The sequence below is a fragment of the Thalassophryne amazonica genome, chromosome 20 (assembly GCF_902500255.1).
Source record: "Thalassophryne amazonica chromosome 20, fThaAma1.1, whole genome shotgun sequence".
Taxonomy (NCBI): Eukaryota; Metazoa; Chordata; class Actinopteri; order Batrachoidiformes; family Batrachoididae; genus Thalassophryne; species Thalassophryne amazonica.
In genome coordinates this window covers 45,629,782-45,649,527 of record NC_047122.1, presented here as the reverse complement: position 1 = coordinate 45,649,527, position 19,746 = coordinate 45,629,782, and the positions used below count along the sequence as shown (strand labels likewise).

Below are 19,746 nucleotides of genomic sequence, written 5' to 3'. Positions count from 1 at the left end.
AACACAAAAAGAGAGTTTTGAAGGAAAAGAGTTTCTGATGCCCAAACCTGCCTATGAATCTATGAGTTAACACTTCCTTGTTGTGAATATGACCTGTAAATTTACATGCACACCACTACTTCAATGTTTTTGTTTTTTTTTCAAATGACATTATTCCATCTACAGGTTTACAGAATTGTAAAGTGCAAATAATAAATGCCCTCGTTATCAATTACAAGAGGGATTTTTTTTTCTTTTTCATTTTAACGATATGACTTGTGCGACAGTATCATGCACCAGAGCACTCGACATGAGGCGACACGAGTAGGCATCGGGGTTTATATTTGGACTCTGGGTCGGTCCAAAGTCTTGGTCCTCAAATGCATACGTCACACGACTCTTGAGGAAATGATTCCAACACTTCGTTTAATCTGCTCGCCATTTTTAAAACATCTACGTAATATGAAACACTTTACACGTCCGCTCTGGAGGACCACAAAACATCCACTGGCTGAAGAAAAGGGGAGCCAGTGCTTCTGTTTTAGGTTCTACACTGTTTACCTGCATTTCTACAGTTTACTGAGATTATAGCACCACTCAAACAAACGCTGCCCTGCTACAAAGATGAGGAATCACACGGAGGAGCAGTGTGGTTGTGAGTTTAAGTGTTGGAAAGAGAGTCAGGTTCCTCGCACAGTAGGTAAGTGACAAAATGCTGGGCGGGGCCATTTTTTCCGCCATGAATAGATGTTGATGGAAAAGAGGGCAGGGCTTATGAAGGTGTGCCTTTTAATTTGTGATCAGATGTGGAAATGCAGGGTTGCATTGCAAAACGTATTTCGATCCGCTGAACCAAATATGGAAGTTTTAGGGAGGGGCTTATGTGGGCTGGTCTTTCTGCAGGGATGAGATATCCAGAGGTGGAGGGGCCCGCCCACTCCACTCCTTCAGCTGCCCGTCCTTGAACAGGAGGTTGAGGGCGGGCAGAGGGACACCGGACTCCGCTGGGGGCTGACTGAGAGGGTTTGACACACAGCTGTCCACGTCAGACGGCTGGCTGCTGTCCTGCTGACACATCAAAGAACAACAGCCATTTTTCAAGGCTACACAGTTACTAAAGCTACAACTCTAACCACAAAAGCACATGCAGCCACTTTATTACGTACGCCTGCTCATTCATGCACACGAGTAGTTCTTCCACATACATACGTACGTATAGTCAGGTCCATAAGTAATGAACAGCGGTGATTTTTGTCATTTTACTTCTGTGTACCACCACAGTGCAGCTGAAAGGAAAACAATCAAGATGTGCCTGTAGGCATCACTAAGAAATACAAACAGTGTGTACTGTATGGCAAATCTCTGAAGTAAGTTTTTTTCTCAAAAACTGAGTGACCGTGCAAGCAGACACGTGAGGGAAGCCACCAAAACACCCATTACAACTCTGAAGGAGTTACAGGATTCTGTGGCTGGAGAAACTGTGCGCTGTGCAACTTTTGTCTGTTGCATCACCACTTATGCAGCTTCACGGTGGAATGGCACAGAGAAGCATTATCATGCAAGAAAACAGATCAAATCTCAGGTTCAACTCTCCCACGTGCCTTCCGACAAATTGCAGGTGAAATATCACATTTTCTTTTTAAGGAACTCTTTCATTGTGTTACTTCACCATGAAGCTGTCTAACTAGTAATATAAGGAGGCAAAATTACAAAACGTCCACCTACTTATGGACCTGACCCTGTAACATGGTACTGAAAGGTTTGGTGTTAAATCAGCAAGGTGTGGGACATGAGCCACCTGGACAGACACAGGAGAAGTCAGCCCAATGTGAACCAAGCTTCAGGTGTGAACTGGGCTCAGAGTTGCTGCCCCCAGTGGTGACCAAAAGCGATGAATCATACAGTTCTCCCAAAATATGAAATTCATTTCTCAGGAGTACAGCTTAACTATCTCAGTGTCTTCACAGCACGGCTGTGTGTGGGAGTAAAGTTGTGTGACCAGATCCTTGTACACGTGTGTAATGAGATGAGAGCCACTTGAATTCCCGAATGCTCACTCACATTTCAATCAGTCTACCATTGTGATTTAAAGGTAGTGCCTGATTTTTTTTATTCTTCTTCACCAGCAGGTTTGTCACTTGTGTGTGCTGAAGCTCAGCCTCTTGAGCGGAAATTTGAATGGATAATGACATTAGCAGAGGAGGCCTGTAACTGTGCAGTTTGCAATCTCGACTCATTGTGACAAATTCAATAAAAAAAAAAAATCAATGCGTTTACCTGGAATGACTGAACGAAGCTCAACACTTTCAGAGAAAGCTTTCGGCTCGAGTGAAGCAGTTCCTGGAGACTGAAACGACAAGAAAGCTAAAGTCTGATGCTGTTGTTAAGACGCGTCCTTCTCAGCGTTTGAAACAGCAGTTCGTCAGCACACCCAACGTGTTTTTCTTCTCACCTCTCACTGCTGCACAATTTGTGTGAGGCGATTTTTCGACACACTCTGCGGTTGAGCTCGGAGCTGAAGAGGGGCATGCCGAAGCAAAGCTCGAGTGGGACCCACTCATCCTCGGATGAAAGGGCTGAAAGAGAGATTGTGAGGAAGTGAAAAGTTATGGGGGGGGGGGGGGGGTACAACACCAAGTGGAGCCAAAGTAGGTTCAGTTAAGGCACCTTGACACTTGCATGGATTTAACCCCCACACTGCCACGCAATTCGTCGTGCCAATGTGACCCGCTGTGTCCTGCCGGATGCTGCACAAACTCTCAGAGTTTGTGCTGATGAAACCACCTCTAACTGCATCCAGAATCACAGAGGAATTTTCTTCAGCTGCAGCTGTTTTTGTGCGCTTCATGAGGTGAACGCATTTGGAATCATCTAAAATGTTATTTATTAGAATATATATATAAATATTATATTAATATATTATATATAATGTAATTAATATACATATATATATTATTAAAGGTTATTTATTTATTATTTGTAATATTTATATTGTAACAGATTGGTAAAACAGCTGCATTTTCATTCCTTCTTATGAGTATCTGTAAAATTATGTATATGATAGATTTAACATCTCATCATAATTGTTCAGATGAGCTCCGCTGTGATGCGCTGCGCTGATGCATTGACTTGCACTGACACAATGTTTTTGAATTGTTTGCACAATGTGAAGTTCACATAAATAACATTTCAAAATTTTCTTTGCGCACTCGTAGGAAGTCGTGCACAGTTTGCAAAATGGTTTACAACAAGTTTACTCTCTGGCACGGCAGATTGCATACCAGTGCGCAGATCAAATTCGTGCATATGTCAAGGCACCTTTATGCTCTCTCACTGCCATCTCTTGACCCTTCCACCTCTAAACTATTCAAATTAAATATTCTTAAAACTGAGTGAAAAGAAACGTACTGTCGGGCTTTCCTTTCCCTTCGCCGTTGTTCTCTTCTGTCACCAGCTCAAAAGATTCTGTACTGCCGCTGGTGTCCAGGCCTCCGCCGAGATGAGTGTCTCCTTCAACAGGAACAAAAAAATAAATAAAAAAACTCAAATCTACAATAAAGTACTGACGATGTGCTTTTGGTAATCTCATTACACCTCGATTATAGAGATATACCGGTTTAATATTTGTAAATACTGTCACAGGTTTGATTAGCTGCTTTTCAGTCTCAGCCATTCACAAATAATGCAAAATGTATAAATGTTAGAGCAGTGAAAGCGCTTCTCTGTAGTACTTTACTGAATACTTTTTTTTGTCATTTCCACAAGCTGTGCATTGTGGTCTGAGGGACTGGAAAAATAAAACAAAAAACATCACAGTGGTATGTTTGTATCCCAAGTCAACACATGATTCATTGTTACACGTTTGTTCATTTGGTTTAGATATTTAACACATTGGTTCACTTTAAGTTCTCACCACAAATGAACTACCACAGTCCCCTTGGACCAAGACCAAGTCCCATGTTTTCAAACACACGAAAAGGGGTGACTGAGAAGCTTTGAGCCTGACCCAGAAAAAGCAGGCCATAGTTCTCCATCTTTTCATTCTGAATGTGTGAAAATTTTGACTCACTGGGTGCAATGATGAGAAATGCTGGTTTTTCATTAATTTCTTTCATTCATGTTTCATTCAGATTCAAAACTTCTCAATCGCCCCGTGTGTGTATGTATGTATGCATATAGATTTTTTTTTTAACTTACTAATGGTATACTTTCAGATATTTAAAATATACTTTGCTACAGATTTTTCACCATACCACCTTGACATCAGAGGTCTGATGTCGATGATGATGTCATTTGAGAGATCTATCTAGAAAACTGTTTTTCAATATCTTATCTTTTTTTTTTTTTTTTGATATGGGCATTAATGTACTTTAGGTACTGACCCTGACCATAAACCTATGACTTTGACATGACCTGCGTTGTGAGAAGGCAACTCAGTTTATCCACCAAGTTTGATTAAATCTGCTGTATGATTTTTGAAGATATCATCACGGACAGACAGACAGATATGCCCATTAATTCAATCATTCCTCTTTGCTGATGACATTTCAGGTGTTTTTGTCTCTTAAATCCTGCACAGTTAACGCTCACATCTACAAAATTAAATGAAAATCTGTAATCAGCACAACTAAAAAAAGTCAAAGAAAAGGTTCAGGATGTTTAATCCATAGTCATCAGCAAAAGCTGTAACAATAAAGAACACAATTACACAAACAGCCCAATTAAACCGGATTGCAAGCAATCCGATCCAACTGACACCATCAGTATCAAAGAAGACCAGAAACTTTGTTACTAATTCAGTAATTTGTCTCTCAGGAGCTTAAACACAGCAGCAGTGAGGACTGAGTGTATATCCTACCCCTGCATTCGCCGCTGTCGCTGGCTCTGCGGCGGTGCCTGTTGTTTGAGTTGAGCATGGTGATGTAGCCACACTGATGCTCCAGATCCACGTGATCCTTTAGCTTCCTGAGCGCCTTGTGCACACACATGTTGGAGTAGGAAAACTCTAAACAAGAAAGAAACCATGATGAGGAAGGATGTCATAACCTCATGTATATGAAAGGTAAAAAAAAAAAAATGCACTCCTCTTGAGGACGTAATTTTAAATGTGTTAGAACGAGGGATCGGACTAAGAATCTGGAAAGAGGAGTTCAACTCAGATAAATGTAAGTTCCTTTTCTGTTGTTTGTAAATTAATATAATATAAAATGACAAGGATCTATTTTAGCTGTTATATAAAACAAATAATGAATGTTTTTACATTCTTTCAATGGAACGAATATTTAATTTGGTGAAATCTGTTCCAGCTTTCACCTCATAAAATATTCGTACCATTGAACGCAAACATTCATTATTTGTATTTTATCTATGTGAAATAATAACAAAAATAAGTATTCTGAAAGTAACAAGTGAGTGATGAAGGCACTTCCATTTAATACATGCATCTAAGAGCAGAGTGGTACTACATGAGTCCTGGACTCGGACGAGGTTTTAGATGAGGGCCTTTATTTTTTTAAGAGCCGAAATCTGTAACTTTCAAATGGGTGGTGATATATCATGTTTCAGTAGGCCACTGAAGTTTTTTTTTAGGGGAAGATGTATTGTCCAAATGGACAAAAATTACGTTTTTTATCCAAAAATCCCTTCGGGAGGAAAATTACAGCCCTTTGTAGGGTAGGTGTTAAAGGGACCAAAACAGTGACATAGTCAAAATGTGGATTTTGACCTTTGAATATATTTTTGCCCCCTCGGTAAGCCTCACTGATCTTATAGTATATGAATGTATGGATGGAGTTCTCCAATTTAGCAAGGCTAACTGAGGGCGCCGCCTATAGGTGGTGCTTCAAGTCACAACTTTTGGCATTTTGGGCTACATTTGGGACCCTCATATCTCAGTGCGCCCCCTATGGATTTCAGTGAAACTTGTTTTATTATGTTCCTCTATATCTCTGCTATTCAGGATAAAGATATCAGGAAGGCTTTTTGCCTCGAGGGTTAATGAGGCAAGGTGGTATGGTATACATTCATATACCATAAGATCAATGAGGCTTACTGAGGGCGCACAAAGATATTCAAAGGTCAAAATCCACATTTTGACTATGTCACTGTTTTGGCCCCTTTAACCACCATCCTAAAAAGGGCCGTAATTTTCCGACCAAAGGGATCTTTGGATTAAAAAAAAACAATGTAATTTTTGTCTGTTTGGACAATATATCTCCCCCTAAAAAAAACTTCAGTGGCCTACTGAAATATTATATATCACCCCCTTCTATAAACCATTCCACATTTATAGACTATATGGCTCTTAAACAGTCCCAAATAATTTGGCATAAGATATTAATCGGGCACGTTCGCAATAAGATGCAGCAGGCGGGGGCAACACGGCAGAATGCAGCATAATTATTCACAGTTTGCTTAAGTACAGTCATCTTAAATAAATTTAATAAATCACAGATTTATTTATTTATTTATTTTTACTATTCAGAATGTCAAAGTAATTCATATTGATCCCATCTAAGCAGCATGTGTGCTACTGCACATTTAAAAAGACAACAGCTGTGTCATTTCTGTTAGAAAAAACTGGGGCCTTTCTAGAACTCGACTCATACATTGTTTTGAGGACTGTGATTCAGGTACTGGAGACTCGACTCAGATTCTTCTTTAGTGACTTGGATTCCTAAACTGGAGATTTAAGACTTGACTAAGGTTTGGAGACCTGACTCAGATGCTTTTTTAGTGATTTGGACTCAAGATTCACCTCTTATTCAGGTTTTGGAGACATGACTCTGACTCTTCTGACTTGGACCTAAACAGTGGGGACTTGAGATTTGACTCGTAATGTAACCACTGCTGAATAATCAGAAAGCAACAGTTTACGTCTGATTTAGTATGTTTCTGTGAGGTGATAGTGTCTCTCACTGACAACCACACCTGCTCCTAATCCATCATCACTATCATCCACAAATCATGTAGTAAGTGGCAGACACATCAATGGGATGTTACATAGGCAAATCAAAGCTTCTTTTTGGACTGATCTGGTGTAGGGGTTGACCGATATGAATTTTATGGGTAGATACCGATACCGACTATCGGTAAGGTTTGGAGGGTGATACAGATATTTGAGGTCGATATTTGCTTGCAGTAAAAAGTGCCAAAAAGGTGTTAAAATTTAGTATAACACACTCAACACAAAACTTTCTTTAAATATTTTGCAGTATATGTTTAATTGACAGAACCTTTCAACCTTTCAACATTCAATGTTTTAATTAAACAGTTGGATTCCCCTGGTCGCACCAGTTCTAAGTCAGCTGCTAGGCGCTAGCCGAGGCCAAAGTTCTCCAGATTCTCTGAATCTTCTGATTATATTATAGACTGTAGATCATAGGTGTCAAACTGATTCCAGAAAGGGCCAAGAGGGTGCAGATTTTCTTTGTAGCCACCAACTCCAGCAGGTAATTTCACTGATAATCACTTTGAGCAGATGGGAAGAGTTCATCAGTGAAATCACCTCGTGGAGTTGGTGGCTACAAAGAAAACCTGCACCCTCTTGGCCCTTTCTGTAATCAGTTTGACACCTATGCTGTAGATGATGGAATCCCTAAATTGCAGTTCTTCACAAAGTGGTGATCACCCGCTCTTTGCTTGTGAACGGCTGAGTCATTTGGGGATGCTCCTTTTATACCCAATCATGACACTCACCTGTTTCCAATTAACCTGTTCACCTGTGGAATGTTGCAAACAGGTGTTCTTTGAGCATTCATCAACTTTCCCAGGCTTTTGTTGCCACTGTCCCAGCTTTTTTGAAATGTGCTGCAGGCATGCATTTCTAAATGAGCAAATATTTGCACAAAAACAATAAAGTTTATCAGTTTGAACATTAAATATCTTGTCTTTGTGGTGTATTCAATTGAATATAGGTTGAAGAGGATTTGCAAATCATTGTATTCTGTTTTTATTTACATTTTACACAACGTCCCAACTTTATTGGAATTGGGGTTGTATTTCCTCACTCCAACAGTTCTGTTGCATCACCTCGCTGAGAGCAAGAGACAAAGAGAGAGAAAGAGAGCACGCTGTCTATTTCTTCCAGACAGTGAGCTGCACTTACTGTGTCAGTCGTTTCTCCGCTTGCTGGATTTTTGACCAATCAAAATGCCAGAATAAACAGGTGGACAACAGCAGGAAAAATAAATGACATGCAGAGGACCAAACGGCACAAAAAGGCAGAAGCAGTGACAAAGTTTTCCGCCTGATATCCGCTTAAAGGTTTGAACACGCCAAAACTTTCAGACAGATGTGGTTGACATCAGCTGACAAGGTACACATTATGCAGATGGGAAAACTACTTTCGTTAGACAAAAACAAACACGAACATATAAAATCAGTTTCTCATACATTTCCTTAGTGTGACGGGGGCCGAACAAAGCAAGCACGGTTGTGGGCGGGACTTTGCTACAAACCAGCAGCGACTTATATTTTAAGAGAGTGGTCAGGCTAATGGCCCCTCAGTGCCTGAAGTAAATAATTTGCTCTGTATGATCGGTACTTCTCAGACATCAATTGGTCTATGTGAAGCAAAATAACTTAAAGTAAGATTTCTAATGTTTTGTAATCCACTGTAAGAGCCACAACCTGAGGCAATTTAACTTAAATGATGCAAATGTCCTTATTTCTGTTATTTCATGTCATTTTATGTTATGCGTAGGTCATAAATAAGAGTTAAAAGGTTAAAACCATATTAATATTTGATGGGCATGGCATTTGCTCTCTTCTTCAAAACTATCTCGCGGTGTTAAATTGTCTGATAGCGATCTCTGCCTCACTGAATAAAAGCTACCATGACAGAGTGCAAATGTAAATTCACAAAAGGTACTTTAATCCAGTCAGGCAGAGTTTTTCCTGTCAACTTGACAGCTTTTATTCTTTCAACATTTTTGAGTGTGATTGCATTACTTTAAAAAAAATAAATAATTGTCTGATTTGAACATGGACTAATAATTTCATTATGCTAAACCTGCTTTTTAAAGAATAAAACCTGAATGAAAACTTTCTGAATCACAGATTTTTACTAAGTGAGACTATGAACTGAAGATGATCATTCATGATCGTTAAGTTGCGCCGCTGCTCTAGTGAGTGTGTAGAAGCCGCTATAATCCACTGTTCACACAAATGATCACGTGAATGTCTGTCAACAGTAAGCAGTTTATACAGTTTAAACATGTTCCATGAAAACTATTAGCTTTTGTTTATATGCAAAAAATGAGTCCAACTCCCCCCACCACCCCCACCACCCCCCCCCCACCCCCGCTGTCGCTCACATGCTTCCCCCTCCTCAGTCCCCTCTACTCTCACCCCTCCCCTCCCCTCGATTCAAACACCGTCTCTGTGTTTTCCCCTGTTGAGGAAACGCAGAGCTTTTTGGAAACACGAAGCTTTTAATGTGTAAAATAAACCATTAATTTCTGAATGTAACACCAGCTGTGGACACAGCAGGAGCCGTGGATTATTTAATGAAGGATTTTGATGAAGTTTTGTCCTTTACTCAGATGGCGAGAGACACTGCTTGCAACACACAGCTGCAAGCAGTCTCTCTGTCTCTCTGCAGTGCACAGTGCTTGAAAGAAGAACTTGGCAACCAGTGAGTCGCTATATGCAGTAATGCAAAAAAAAAAAAAAACAACTCATATCAGCCTGTATAAATGGCCGATACCGATATCCGCATAAATGCTGAATATCGGTCAACCCCTAATATGGTGCATCAAATTAACCAAATTTTAATAAGTTTATCCTCATTATTTGCCCATTTAATTTTGCAAGATACGCAATGGTAATTATTTTTTCGTAAAAATCCTGTAAAGGATGGACTCATCTATATGTGTATCAACTCACTGTACTTTACAGGGTATATGAATTAGTGCAAGATGTCAAAAAGTAAGTCCCTTTGGCTGCTTCCCTGTTTGCACTTGGGGTCGCCACAGCAAATCTGAGGTGGATCTGCATCTTGGCACAAATTTTACGCTGGATGCCCTTTCTGACGCAACTCCACATTACATGGAGAATGTGGCATGGGTGGGGTTTGAACCGGGATCCTTGCGGACTGAAACCAGGTGCACCAACCATTTGGTCACCACCCAAGATATCACAAATTGTTAAATCAATTTAATCTGTTATTACGATTAAAAAATGAGTAATTCCCTTGTAACTAATGTGGAAAAAAGATCAAAAGGATGTCGACAGAATTACACAAAATTTTTAAACATATGTTACATGAGTCACACTGAAAACTAAAGACTTACTCGATAATAACAGTGACAACAAATACTGAACATAGATTTTCAGCTCACCTCCCTTGAGATCCTCCTCATCGAAGGGGAATGGGATGTGAACCGTTTCTCCATGCCCGTGCATCCCATGACCCTATGTGTCACACACACGCACACACACAATGAGATTTTCTGTGCTTTTTGAAAATGCAAAGTGAACACAGCTGTGGCTCATGTTCACAGACTTTTACAGTATTGTTCATTATAAAGCTGAGCCAAACAGATGAGAAAGCACACTGTCGCAAACCGAGCACGACAAGCTGGTGTGTGTGAGCGTGTACCTGAATGAGTACAGCAGAGTGTGTGAGGGCATCGTTGAGCATGGCCAGCACATTAGAGGTAGGGACGACTCCAGGGTCATGACCCCAGGAAGTGATCAACAACCTGTCATATACCTGAAACACAATCATTTTTCCATAATCGCCAACTCATGTCAGGACTGTGCCGTGCACCACAGGCGTTCGCCTTAATAATACCTGTGATGTTTACATTACAGAATTATTCAATTTAGGTTACGAATGGAAGAACTGTCACCCTGGTCTTTATTTTTTTTTTACATGCTATGACTTTCGCACAGATCTCCCACTCCGACATTCTGCATAAACTATTATCCACTTCCAGTTTGTTGCATGTTAGGTTCAAGTGTGAAAAGTGATATAGAATAAGTAGTCTTTTTAAAGATATTTAGACCCAGAAAATGTGAATAAAACTTTGAAAACAAGTAGGACAATGCATGCTGTGAATTGACCCATTTACATAATATTGTGATATTTATTACCCGTCTCCCTCTGAGAATTAACTGCATCAAATTCTTTGCATACTTTCTCCAAATCAAATTCCCAGGATATCTTAGAAATCCCAAGACTAACAGGAAGCCTTGGAGGAGGAAAATGTAAAAAGTTTAATGCGCTGATTTTGATATACAGCACATATTCCAGATTATAAATCTCAAATTATTTTTACTAGTTTCACTAGTCCTGCTATTGATATCATGAAACAATTCACGGTGCATCTGGAAAGTATTCACAGCGCTTCATTTTCCCATTTTGTTATGTTACAGTCTTATTCCAAAATGTATGAAATTCTATTTTTTTCCATCAAAATTCTACACACAATATCCCATAATAACAATATGAAAAAAGAAGGGGTTTTTTTTTGCTTTGTTTTAGATTTTTGCAAATGTATTGAGGAAAAAAAAAAAACATAAAATCACACGTACATAAGTATTCACAGCCTTTGCCATGAAGCTCAAAAGTGAGCTCAGGTGCATCCTGTTTCCACTGATCATCCTTGAGATGTTTCTACAGCTTAAATGGAGTCCACCTGGGGTAAATTCAGTTGGTTGGACATGATTTGGAAAGACACACACCTGTCTACATATAAGGTCCAACAGCTGACAGTGCATGTCAGAGCACAAACCAAGCATGAAGTCTAAGGAACTGTCTGTAGACTTCAGAGACAGGATCATCATAGGCCACAAATCTGAGGAAGGATACAGAAACATTCTGCTGTTTTGAAGGTCCAATGAGCACAGTGGCCTCCATCATCTGTAAATGGAAGACATTCGGATCCACTAGGACTCTTCCTAGAGCTGACCGCCTGTTTAAACTGAGCGATCAGGTGAGAAGGGCCTTAGTCAGGGAGGTGACCCCGATGGTCACTCTGTCAGAGCTCCAGCATTTTTCTGTGGAGAGAGAAGAACCTTCCAGAAAGACAACCATCTCTGCAGCAATCCACCAATCAGGTCTGTATGGTAGAGTGGCCAGATGGAAGACAATCCTTAGTAAAAGGTACATGGCAGCCCACCTGGAGTTTGACAAAAGGCACCTGAAGGACTCTCAGACCATGAGAAACAAAATCTGATGGGACAAAGATTGAACTCTTTGGTGTGAATGCCAGGCGTCATGTTTGGAGGAAACCAGGCACCATCCCTACAGGGAAGCATGGTGGTGGCAGCATCATGCTGTGAGGATGTTTAGTCAGGATTGAGGGAAAGATGAATGCACAATGTACAGAGATATCCTGGATGAAAACCTGCTCCAGAGCACCCTTGACCTGAGACTGGGGTGACGGTTCATCTTTCATCAGGACAACGACCCTAAACACACAGAAAGGATATCACAGGAGTGGCTTCAGGACAACTCTGTGAATGTCCTAGAGTGGTCCAGCCAGAGTCCAGTCCTCAATCCGATTAAACATCTCTGGAGAGATCTGAAAATGGCTGCGCACTGATGCTCCCCATCCAACCTGATGGAGCTTGAGAGGTGCTGCAAAGAGGAATGGGCAAAACTGCCCAAAGATAGGTGCACCAAGCTTGTGGCATCATATTCAAGAAGACATGAGTTTGTAATTACTGCTAAAGGTGCATCAACAGTAAGCAAAGGGTGTGAATACTTATGTACATGTGGTTTATTAGTTTTTTATTTTTAATAAATTTGCAAAAAATTTCAAATAAAACTTTTTTAATCTTGTTGTTATGGGGTGTTGTGAGGAAAATTTTGAGGGGGAAAAAAATAATTTACTCCATTTTGAAATAAGGCTGTAACATTACAAAATGTGGAAAAAGTGAAGCGCTGTGAATGTTTTCCAGATGCACTGTACATATGAAAAAATACTGCATTATTTTCTATGACCACAAGATGGCACAGTCTACTCACAAGATGACACTGTTGCTGATCTGGAAGATACTGTCATTCACACTCTGGTGCAGAAGGGGCCAATAATGCACCAATAAGCTAGATGCCAGTCACCATAAAACAAGAAAAATAAGATCTGAATGAAAAGAAAATGCTGTGTTTTGAACAACAAGTGAAATTAATAAATCATGCTCTCAAGCCGAAAGATAAACAGAATATAACCTTCAGTGTACTAGGCACTCCACTTGTTTGGAATGCGTGATGGCCAGAACAGCAGTGAGGAGGCCAGCTAGGCTAAAGTAAGGTCAACTATAATGTTTTAAAAGTGTATAAGAATTTTAAAATGTTTAATTACATTTACAGAGGTTAATGTACATAGGTTTAGCTCTGACCATGTGTTTTTGTCTGTTCAGTCATGAAAAGAACCAGTTTACTCTTGAGTTCTTTGTGCCTCATACTGTAACATTAATTATACTGTTAGCGTCTGTTAAAGGCCCGGTCCCACTCGTGTTTAGGAAGATTTGCATATGAATTGCGCACAAAATTGGTTTATGAAACATACTTGTATGAGTCGGCCGACATCCGCACACGTCAGCAATTATCCGCAGAGACACGTTTTTCCCGTTGCCAGGATTTTTGAGCTGGACAAAATTTTGGTTGTGGATGACATCCGCCTTACATATGCAATACATACTTAATTTATGCGCTGTATATTCGCTGATATCCGCAACTGACGGAGTATTGCGACTTGGCAGCAGACTGGGACAGTGTGTAAAACGGATATATCGCGTGCCTATCATGTCCACATCACGAACTAAAATAAGTTGTAGCGACTGCATACAGACTGGCCACGAATAAAGCGTTTGTATTACGTCTGCTTTGAGGACAAGTTGCGAATTCATAAACACTTCACGTAAACCCAAAGCACTATATAAATGTGGCAGAAATCGACATACTTGCGAGTCATTGCCAGTCCAGCTGTGGAGACGTACAGATGTAGTTATGGATCCCCAAAGACGTAGTGTGATAGTTGATGCCATCCAACAACATACCAATCAACGTGTTCAAGTCCAGCAACTGGTCCAGAGGCTGTGGTGTTGGTGTGAATAGTGATGCCGAAAGGCCCGAGTGCGCTTCTTTTATGACCGCAATGCAGATGCCGCGCATGCGCAATACAACTGCTGTTTCCGCAACAGGTGTGCAATTCATTCTCAATACTTCCGTAATATGTCCATGATAATCGCAATGCGTCCAATCCGTTTCCTCAATACATGCGTCATACATCCATGACTGTTCGTCATACATTATTAATATATCCATAATTCATACTGAGGAATTTGTCATTTTTGGCCAATTTTGTTGCGGACGGGAACGAACGCCTGAAATTTGTATACTCAATTCTTGCGCAATTAATCCTCTCCCCAGTGGGACCGGGCCTTTACACACAAAAGTTTGGTGATAGTCTTCGTGCATTTGACTTTTCTTTCCTGCCATGAAAGAGGTTCATGTTTTTAGATCTTTATCTGCAACCTGCATTATTTTGTTAAGTATTAGACTGGACTAACCTGAAATATGTCCGGCAGTTTGCGGAGCCGGCTGCCTTTGGAGAGCAGTAGAGACGGCGGGCCTTGGCCGGTCACATGGTACATGTACAGTTTGAACCAGATGGAGCTCACTTCAGGGATAGCTGGGCCAATGTGCTGCAGTGAGAAACACAAAAATCACACACAGGAACACATGAACATGTGTACAGGAGTGGATCTAAAGGATATGCAGGTTCACATCCCAATAAAGACATTTTTGCCCATGTCATTTCACAATATGTAAATGTTTCTTCTTTTTTCTCCCCTATCTAAGATTTTGGGGCCTACACGCTGTGTTGTTCTTCTGTCTGACAAACAGAAGAAAACAAAGAAACCAATTCATTAAATTCCACTTCACTCAGCTCCAGTGGTGTGAGAATAAACACCAGCGTGATTGACACAAGAACTCAACTTTTTGCCTTTTTGTATGTGTTCAGCTAAAAAGCTGGAGTGTTGCCACAACAGTGACAACCGACCCCCCCCTTTCTGTAATCCTGTTGATAGGGGCAACTGCAGGCTCAGAAAGCAAACACATGCAGCCACAAATCACTCTGGGCACACAAGCGCACACATCGTGAAAGGTCAAAGCAAACAGAAAACATGCACACCAACAGCCCGCGTTAGGTTGGGGAGGGGGCAGGTCTCAAATTCACAGGACATTCCAGTGTGCCGCCCAGATCACCTGTCCTCCCCCCCTCCAGCCTAACAGCTCATACCTGTGGCGTGCAGCTGCTGATTGGCCTGATTTCGTTACTAAGTGGCGCCATCGACACCAGCAGCTTGTAATTCTTGTTGAGGACACGGCTGCAGGTGGCCTGATCCAAACCCAGAAGGCTCTCACACCGCAGCATGTCCAAGGGGAAACCTACAGAGTGATTAAAAATGTGCAAGCAAGCAAAAAAAAAAAAAAAAAAAAAAAAAAAAAGAAACATTAAACAGCAGGCTAGGAATTAAATATAACTGATGATGAGGCATTTTGCATTTTTCTCTTCAGTTTTCAAAGCAAATCTGAAACATTTTTTAAAGTTTTGTCAACATCGGGGACATAGTGATGACTATCACCAGCTAATGACCAGTAAATACAGAAACCAAACTGGACCAGCCAGCTCCCTAACAGAACGAGTGTAGATATGTTCAGGAGTTACCTATATTAGGAATATCAGGTCCCTGGTCCTGAGTGAGTTCTTTATTGTAGCGCAGAAAGAGGATGGTGTTTTTCAGGGTCAGAGCGTGGTCAAAGTAACGCTGCGCCTCGCCCTCTGCAGTACTCTCCACCTGCGAGGTGCAGAAATGAGGACATAGATTAAAGCACCACGTGTGACTGCAGCGACACAGTGGAGTTAGTAAACGAGCTATAAATCACAAGATGGTCAAATATTTGGGGATAATACAGTATTCAGGTTTGTCCAGCGTAAAACCTGTACTGAATCCTCACTTGGATTACTACCAGATACGCGATGGCAACCTCTACAAAAAATAAAGGTGCAAGCTGAAGGCAAAAAGCTAATCTCACCTTCTCCAACTCAGCCAGGAAGCTGTCCAACGTCTCATCAGACAGCTTTCCCACCTCAAACATGGTCACTGCGTGACTCTTCAGGTTCTGCCATGAAAATTAAAAACACAGAAGTCAATTATGCCTCATTTACGTCGGAAAGCTTCTTTAGTCTTCTTCTCGTCTTCTACCACATAACACAAATTATTCTTAGACCCTGCAATCTGACCAAAAATCCTGAAGGTAAATTTAAATTTAAAGTTTGTTTTTTTATGTTGCTATTACTAACCGGAGACAGGTTGCCCATCATGAGGAAGGCAGTAAGAGTGGAGTCAAAGAGGAAGGCGATCCTCTTTGTGGGTGCAGCCGGGATGCTCAGGCTGCTAACGCTGCCTGTGTCTGCTGCAGAACAACACACAAAACAGCCGCATTAATAATTCTGTGTAGTAACAGGTATTATGATAGTTTGGTTGAAATATCCTTCACCCACTGAAAAAAACCCCTCAAGAATTATGTAAATAATATTCAAGCTGAATATCCAATAAGCCTGTGAATGTCTGAAACACTGGGTCATCTTCTCAAATACTTGAATTTTAAATGTGAATACACTCAACTTTGTCAGACACTTAACAGAATGACAATGACAGCTTTATTTCTACACATACTCGTATAGTCCATACAGAATGTGCATTATTTGCATAATTGCAGCCTGTGTTTGTGTATCAAGCTTGATGAGAACACCTTGGTCTTCCAGACTGGTAGTGTCTGTGTCTGTAGCTGAGGAGCCGCCTTCCATGACAGGACTACCCTGCTCCCAAGACAACAGCATCTTCTGGGGGTCCATAGTGCTCCTAAAAGCACAACACAGACTATAAATTGCCGCAACAACTAATAGAAGGACAATAACATCACCACTCAACTTTGTAAAACAGTGACAGGTTTTAAAGATAATGTACCTCCTTGCAGAGGATTTTATCAGTACTGAAGAAGAAACTGAGATTTCATTTAAAAATGGATGATGGATTCTCAGAGTTGAATTGGATGAAAGATTTTATTTTTTGTCATTGCAAATAAAATGCACGCCAGTTTTACTCAAGTAACTTTAGCACTGAAAAGAACATTTCATAAAACTCTGTATTTCTAGCTCAAGTAATCATAGAAACAGGCATCAAATATTACTAAATGTAGCTTATATTATCAGTTACTGGGCTGCCATGGTTTAACAGATGGCGCTGTGCAGCTACAGCATGCTGTTGTTCCTCCGTGAATACAATGTATGAATAGAAGCTATCAAATAGCTGAAGAGCTACGTGGCACATACTTGAGTCTGTTGACAGATGGAGCATTCTTCCAGGTTGGATGGAGCTGGTCTGAGCTAAACACCTGACCTTTCTTTACAGCGAAGCCAAGGCGACAGTACATGGACACAGCGTTCTGATAAACAGCAGAAACATGGTGAAATGATTTCCCAGAAAAAACAACACATTTGACATCATTACACAGAAGACGATATAATTTCTATATTGGCCATCAGGCCCATTGGTTGCCAGTGCTTATTCCTGGATATCCATCACTGATGGGGAAAGACTCCATCATCACAGTCAAATTCTGAGGAATGTTAGTTACGTATTGGACCATGAACATATTGACATGACCACAATAATCACTGGGAATAATCAGGTAATGGTAATACTCATTTGTTGTTTACTTGCACTTTTGTAATGCAATAACAACAACAAGTTTGCATGATTCTGTCAGCAAGACTTTACTAAATATTCAGTCAAAATGTTAATTAAATAAATTGAGTTTTATTGTCATTTTGGGCTTTAATTTAAAAATTATAAAAAAATAATAATAATTGAAATTAAGAGAAACCACCGCCAGCTTACAAAAAAGCATTTGATGCATGTATATAAAAAAAAGAAAAGAAAGATAATTCTATTACAAACGTTACAGTATTGTAAATCATGTTTCACTGCAACGTTTAAGCCAAATACTTGAATACTGATGCCCTGTAGCCTTTACCAAAAGCTTCAAGTCTGCTGACTGCAGGGTAACCGAAAGGTTTACAAAGGTATTCAAGGTAACCCTTATTTACTTTCTATACCTACATGTCCAGATCACCTGTTGTCTTGCTTGGTTTTGTTTTCCCCCCATTGAATTTATGTATTTATCAACTGTTATATTCAGATTTGTGAGGGAGCTCGGTCCAATACAGTGGCCTTGATTACATTCACACCCTTAATGCCTGTCAGGTGGAACCTGAGGTCAATGCTCAGCCATCCACTTACATCAAAAGAAGCAAAATTTTTACCCCTCAAGTGACTCAGAGAGGTGATAATTACAACAGAAAAAGTTTAATGTGAGAGGATGGGGAGAGGAAAAAAAAAAAAAAAAAAAAGAAGTTCTGCACAGAGAAACCTCTCAGACATCTCAAGTTGTTGATGCTGCTGCCCTCAGCCACTTCTCTTAAGTACTGATTTTCAGCAGCAGTGAAGCCATGAGACTGAAAGACAGGAAAGTTCATGCTGGAGGTCGAAGCACTCAAAGGAAGTTTGGATCTGCATTTGAACATAGAGTTGAATAGAGGAAACTAGGTCAAATTCAAGCATCTATTCAGTGGGAATGATCCTGTTCAGCTCTGTGGTAGTATCACTGAGCATGCTGGATATAATCTGAAACAAAGGGGTTTTTGTGTGTACACAACACCATCGTGCAGGACTGTCCATGTTTCCCAAAGAAACAGACAAATAAATACTGTACAGCAATATTACTTACTAGGCTGCATAATATGCCAAGTTTCTTGCATCGCTTTGGACATAATTTCATTTGAACTGGCTATGATCACAGACTATACATACTAAGACTCCAACAATAAAGACAACCGTGCCAAAACACGACTGTAATTAAAACATGATAATATGAATATCTTACAAAGATATACACATTTAATACTGATATTACTTTGGAAAACAATGTACCTACTACAACCCTGGCAAAAATTATGGAATCACCGGCCTCGGAGGATGTTCGTTCAGTTGTTTAATTTTGTAGAAAAAAAGCAGATCACAGACATGACACAAAACTAAAGTAATTTCAAATGGCAACTTTCTGGCTTTAAGAAACACTATAAGAAATCAGGAAAAAAAAATTGTGGCAGTCAGTAATGGTTACTTTTTTAGACCAAGCAGAGGGGAAAAAAAAAGGAATCACTCAATTCTGAGGAAAAAATTATGGAATCATGAAAAACAAAAGAGCATTTTGTTGCACCACCTCTGGCTTTTATAACAGCTTGCAGTCTCTGAGGCATGGACTTAATGAGTGACAAACAGTACTCTTCCTCAATCTGGCTCCAACTTTCTCTGATTGCTGTTGCCAGATCAGCTTTGCAGGTTGGAGCCTTGTCATGGACCATTTTCCTTCAATTTCCACCAAAGATTTCAATTGGATTAAGATCCGGACTATTTGCAGGCCATGACATTGACCCTATGTGTCTTTTTGCAAGGAATGTTTTCACAGTTTTTGCTCTATGGCAAGATGCATTATCATCTTGAAAAATGATTTCATCATCCCAAACATCCTTTCTAAATGATGGGATAAGAAAAGTGTCCAAAATATCAACGGAAATTTGTGCATTTATTGATGTGTAATGACAGCCATCTCCCCAGTGCCTTTACCTGACATTGCAGCCCCATATTCATCAATGACTGTGGAAATTACATGTTTCTCTTCAG

At 40.3% G+C, this 19,746-nt stretch overlaps 1 protein-coding gene across 1 annotated transcript in view; it reads right to left on the bottom strand.

Moving 5' to 3' along the window:
- Nucleotides 1-227: 227 nt before the first annotated feature.
- LOC117501866 (protein FAM91A1-like) overlaps nucleotides 228-19,746 on the bottom strand; it is a 31,472-nt gene continuing 11,953 nt past the window's right edge. Inside the window, 14 exon segments of the mRNA XM_034160830.1 lie at nucleotides 228-1,044; nucleotides 2,257-2,326; nucleotides 2,432-2,555; nucleotides 3,388-3,489; nucleotides 4,838-4,984; nucleotides 10,323-10,395; nucleotides 10,583-10,696; nucleotides 14,503-14,637; nucleotides 15,237-15,385; nucleotides 15,666-15,795; nucleotides 16,034-16,120; nucleotides 16,302-16,414; nucleotides 16,754-16,863; nucleotides 17,334-17,446. Of these exon segments, the coding sequence (XP_034016721.1) occupies nucleotides 859-1,044; nucleotides 2,257-2,326; nucleotides 2,432-2,555; nucleotides 3,388-3,489; nucleotides 4,838-4,984; nucleotides 10,323-10,395; nucleotides 10,583-10,696; nucleotides 14,503-14,637; nucleotides 15,237-15,385; nucleotides 15,666-15,795; nucleotides 16,034-16,120; nucleotides 16,302-16,414; nucleotides 16,754-16,863; nucleotides 17,334-17,446 (1,653 nt within the window). The 3' untranslated portion in view covers nucleotides 228-858.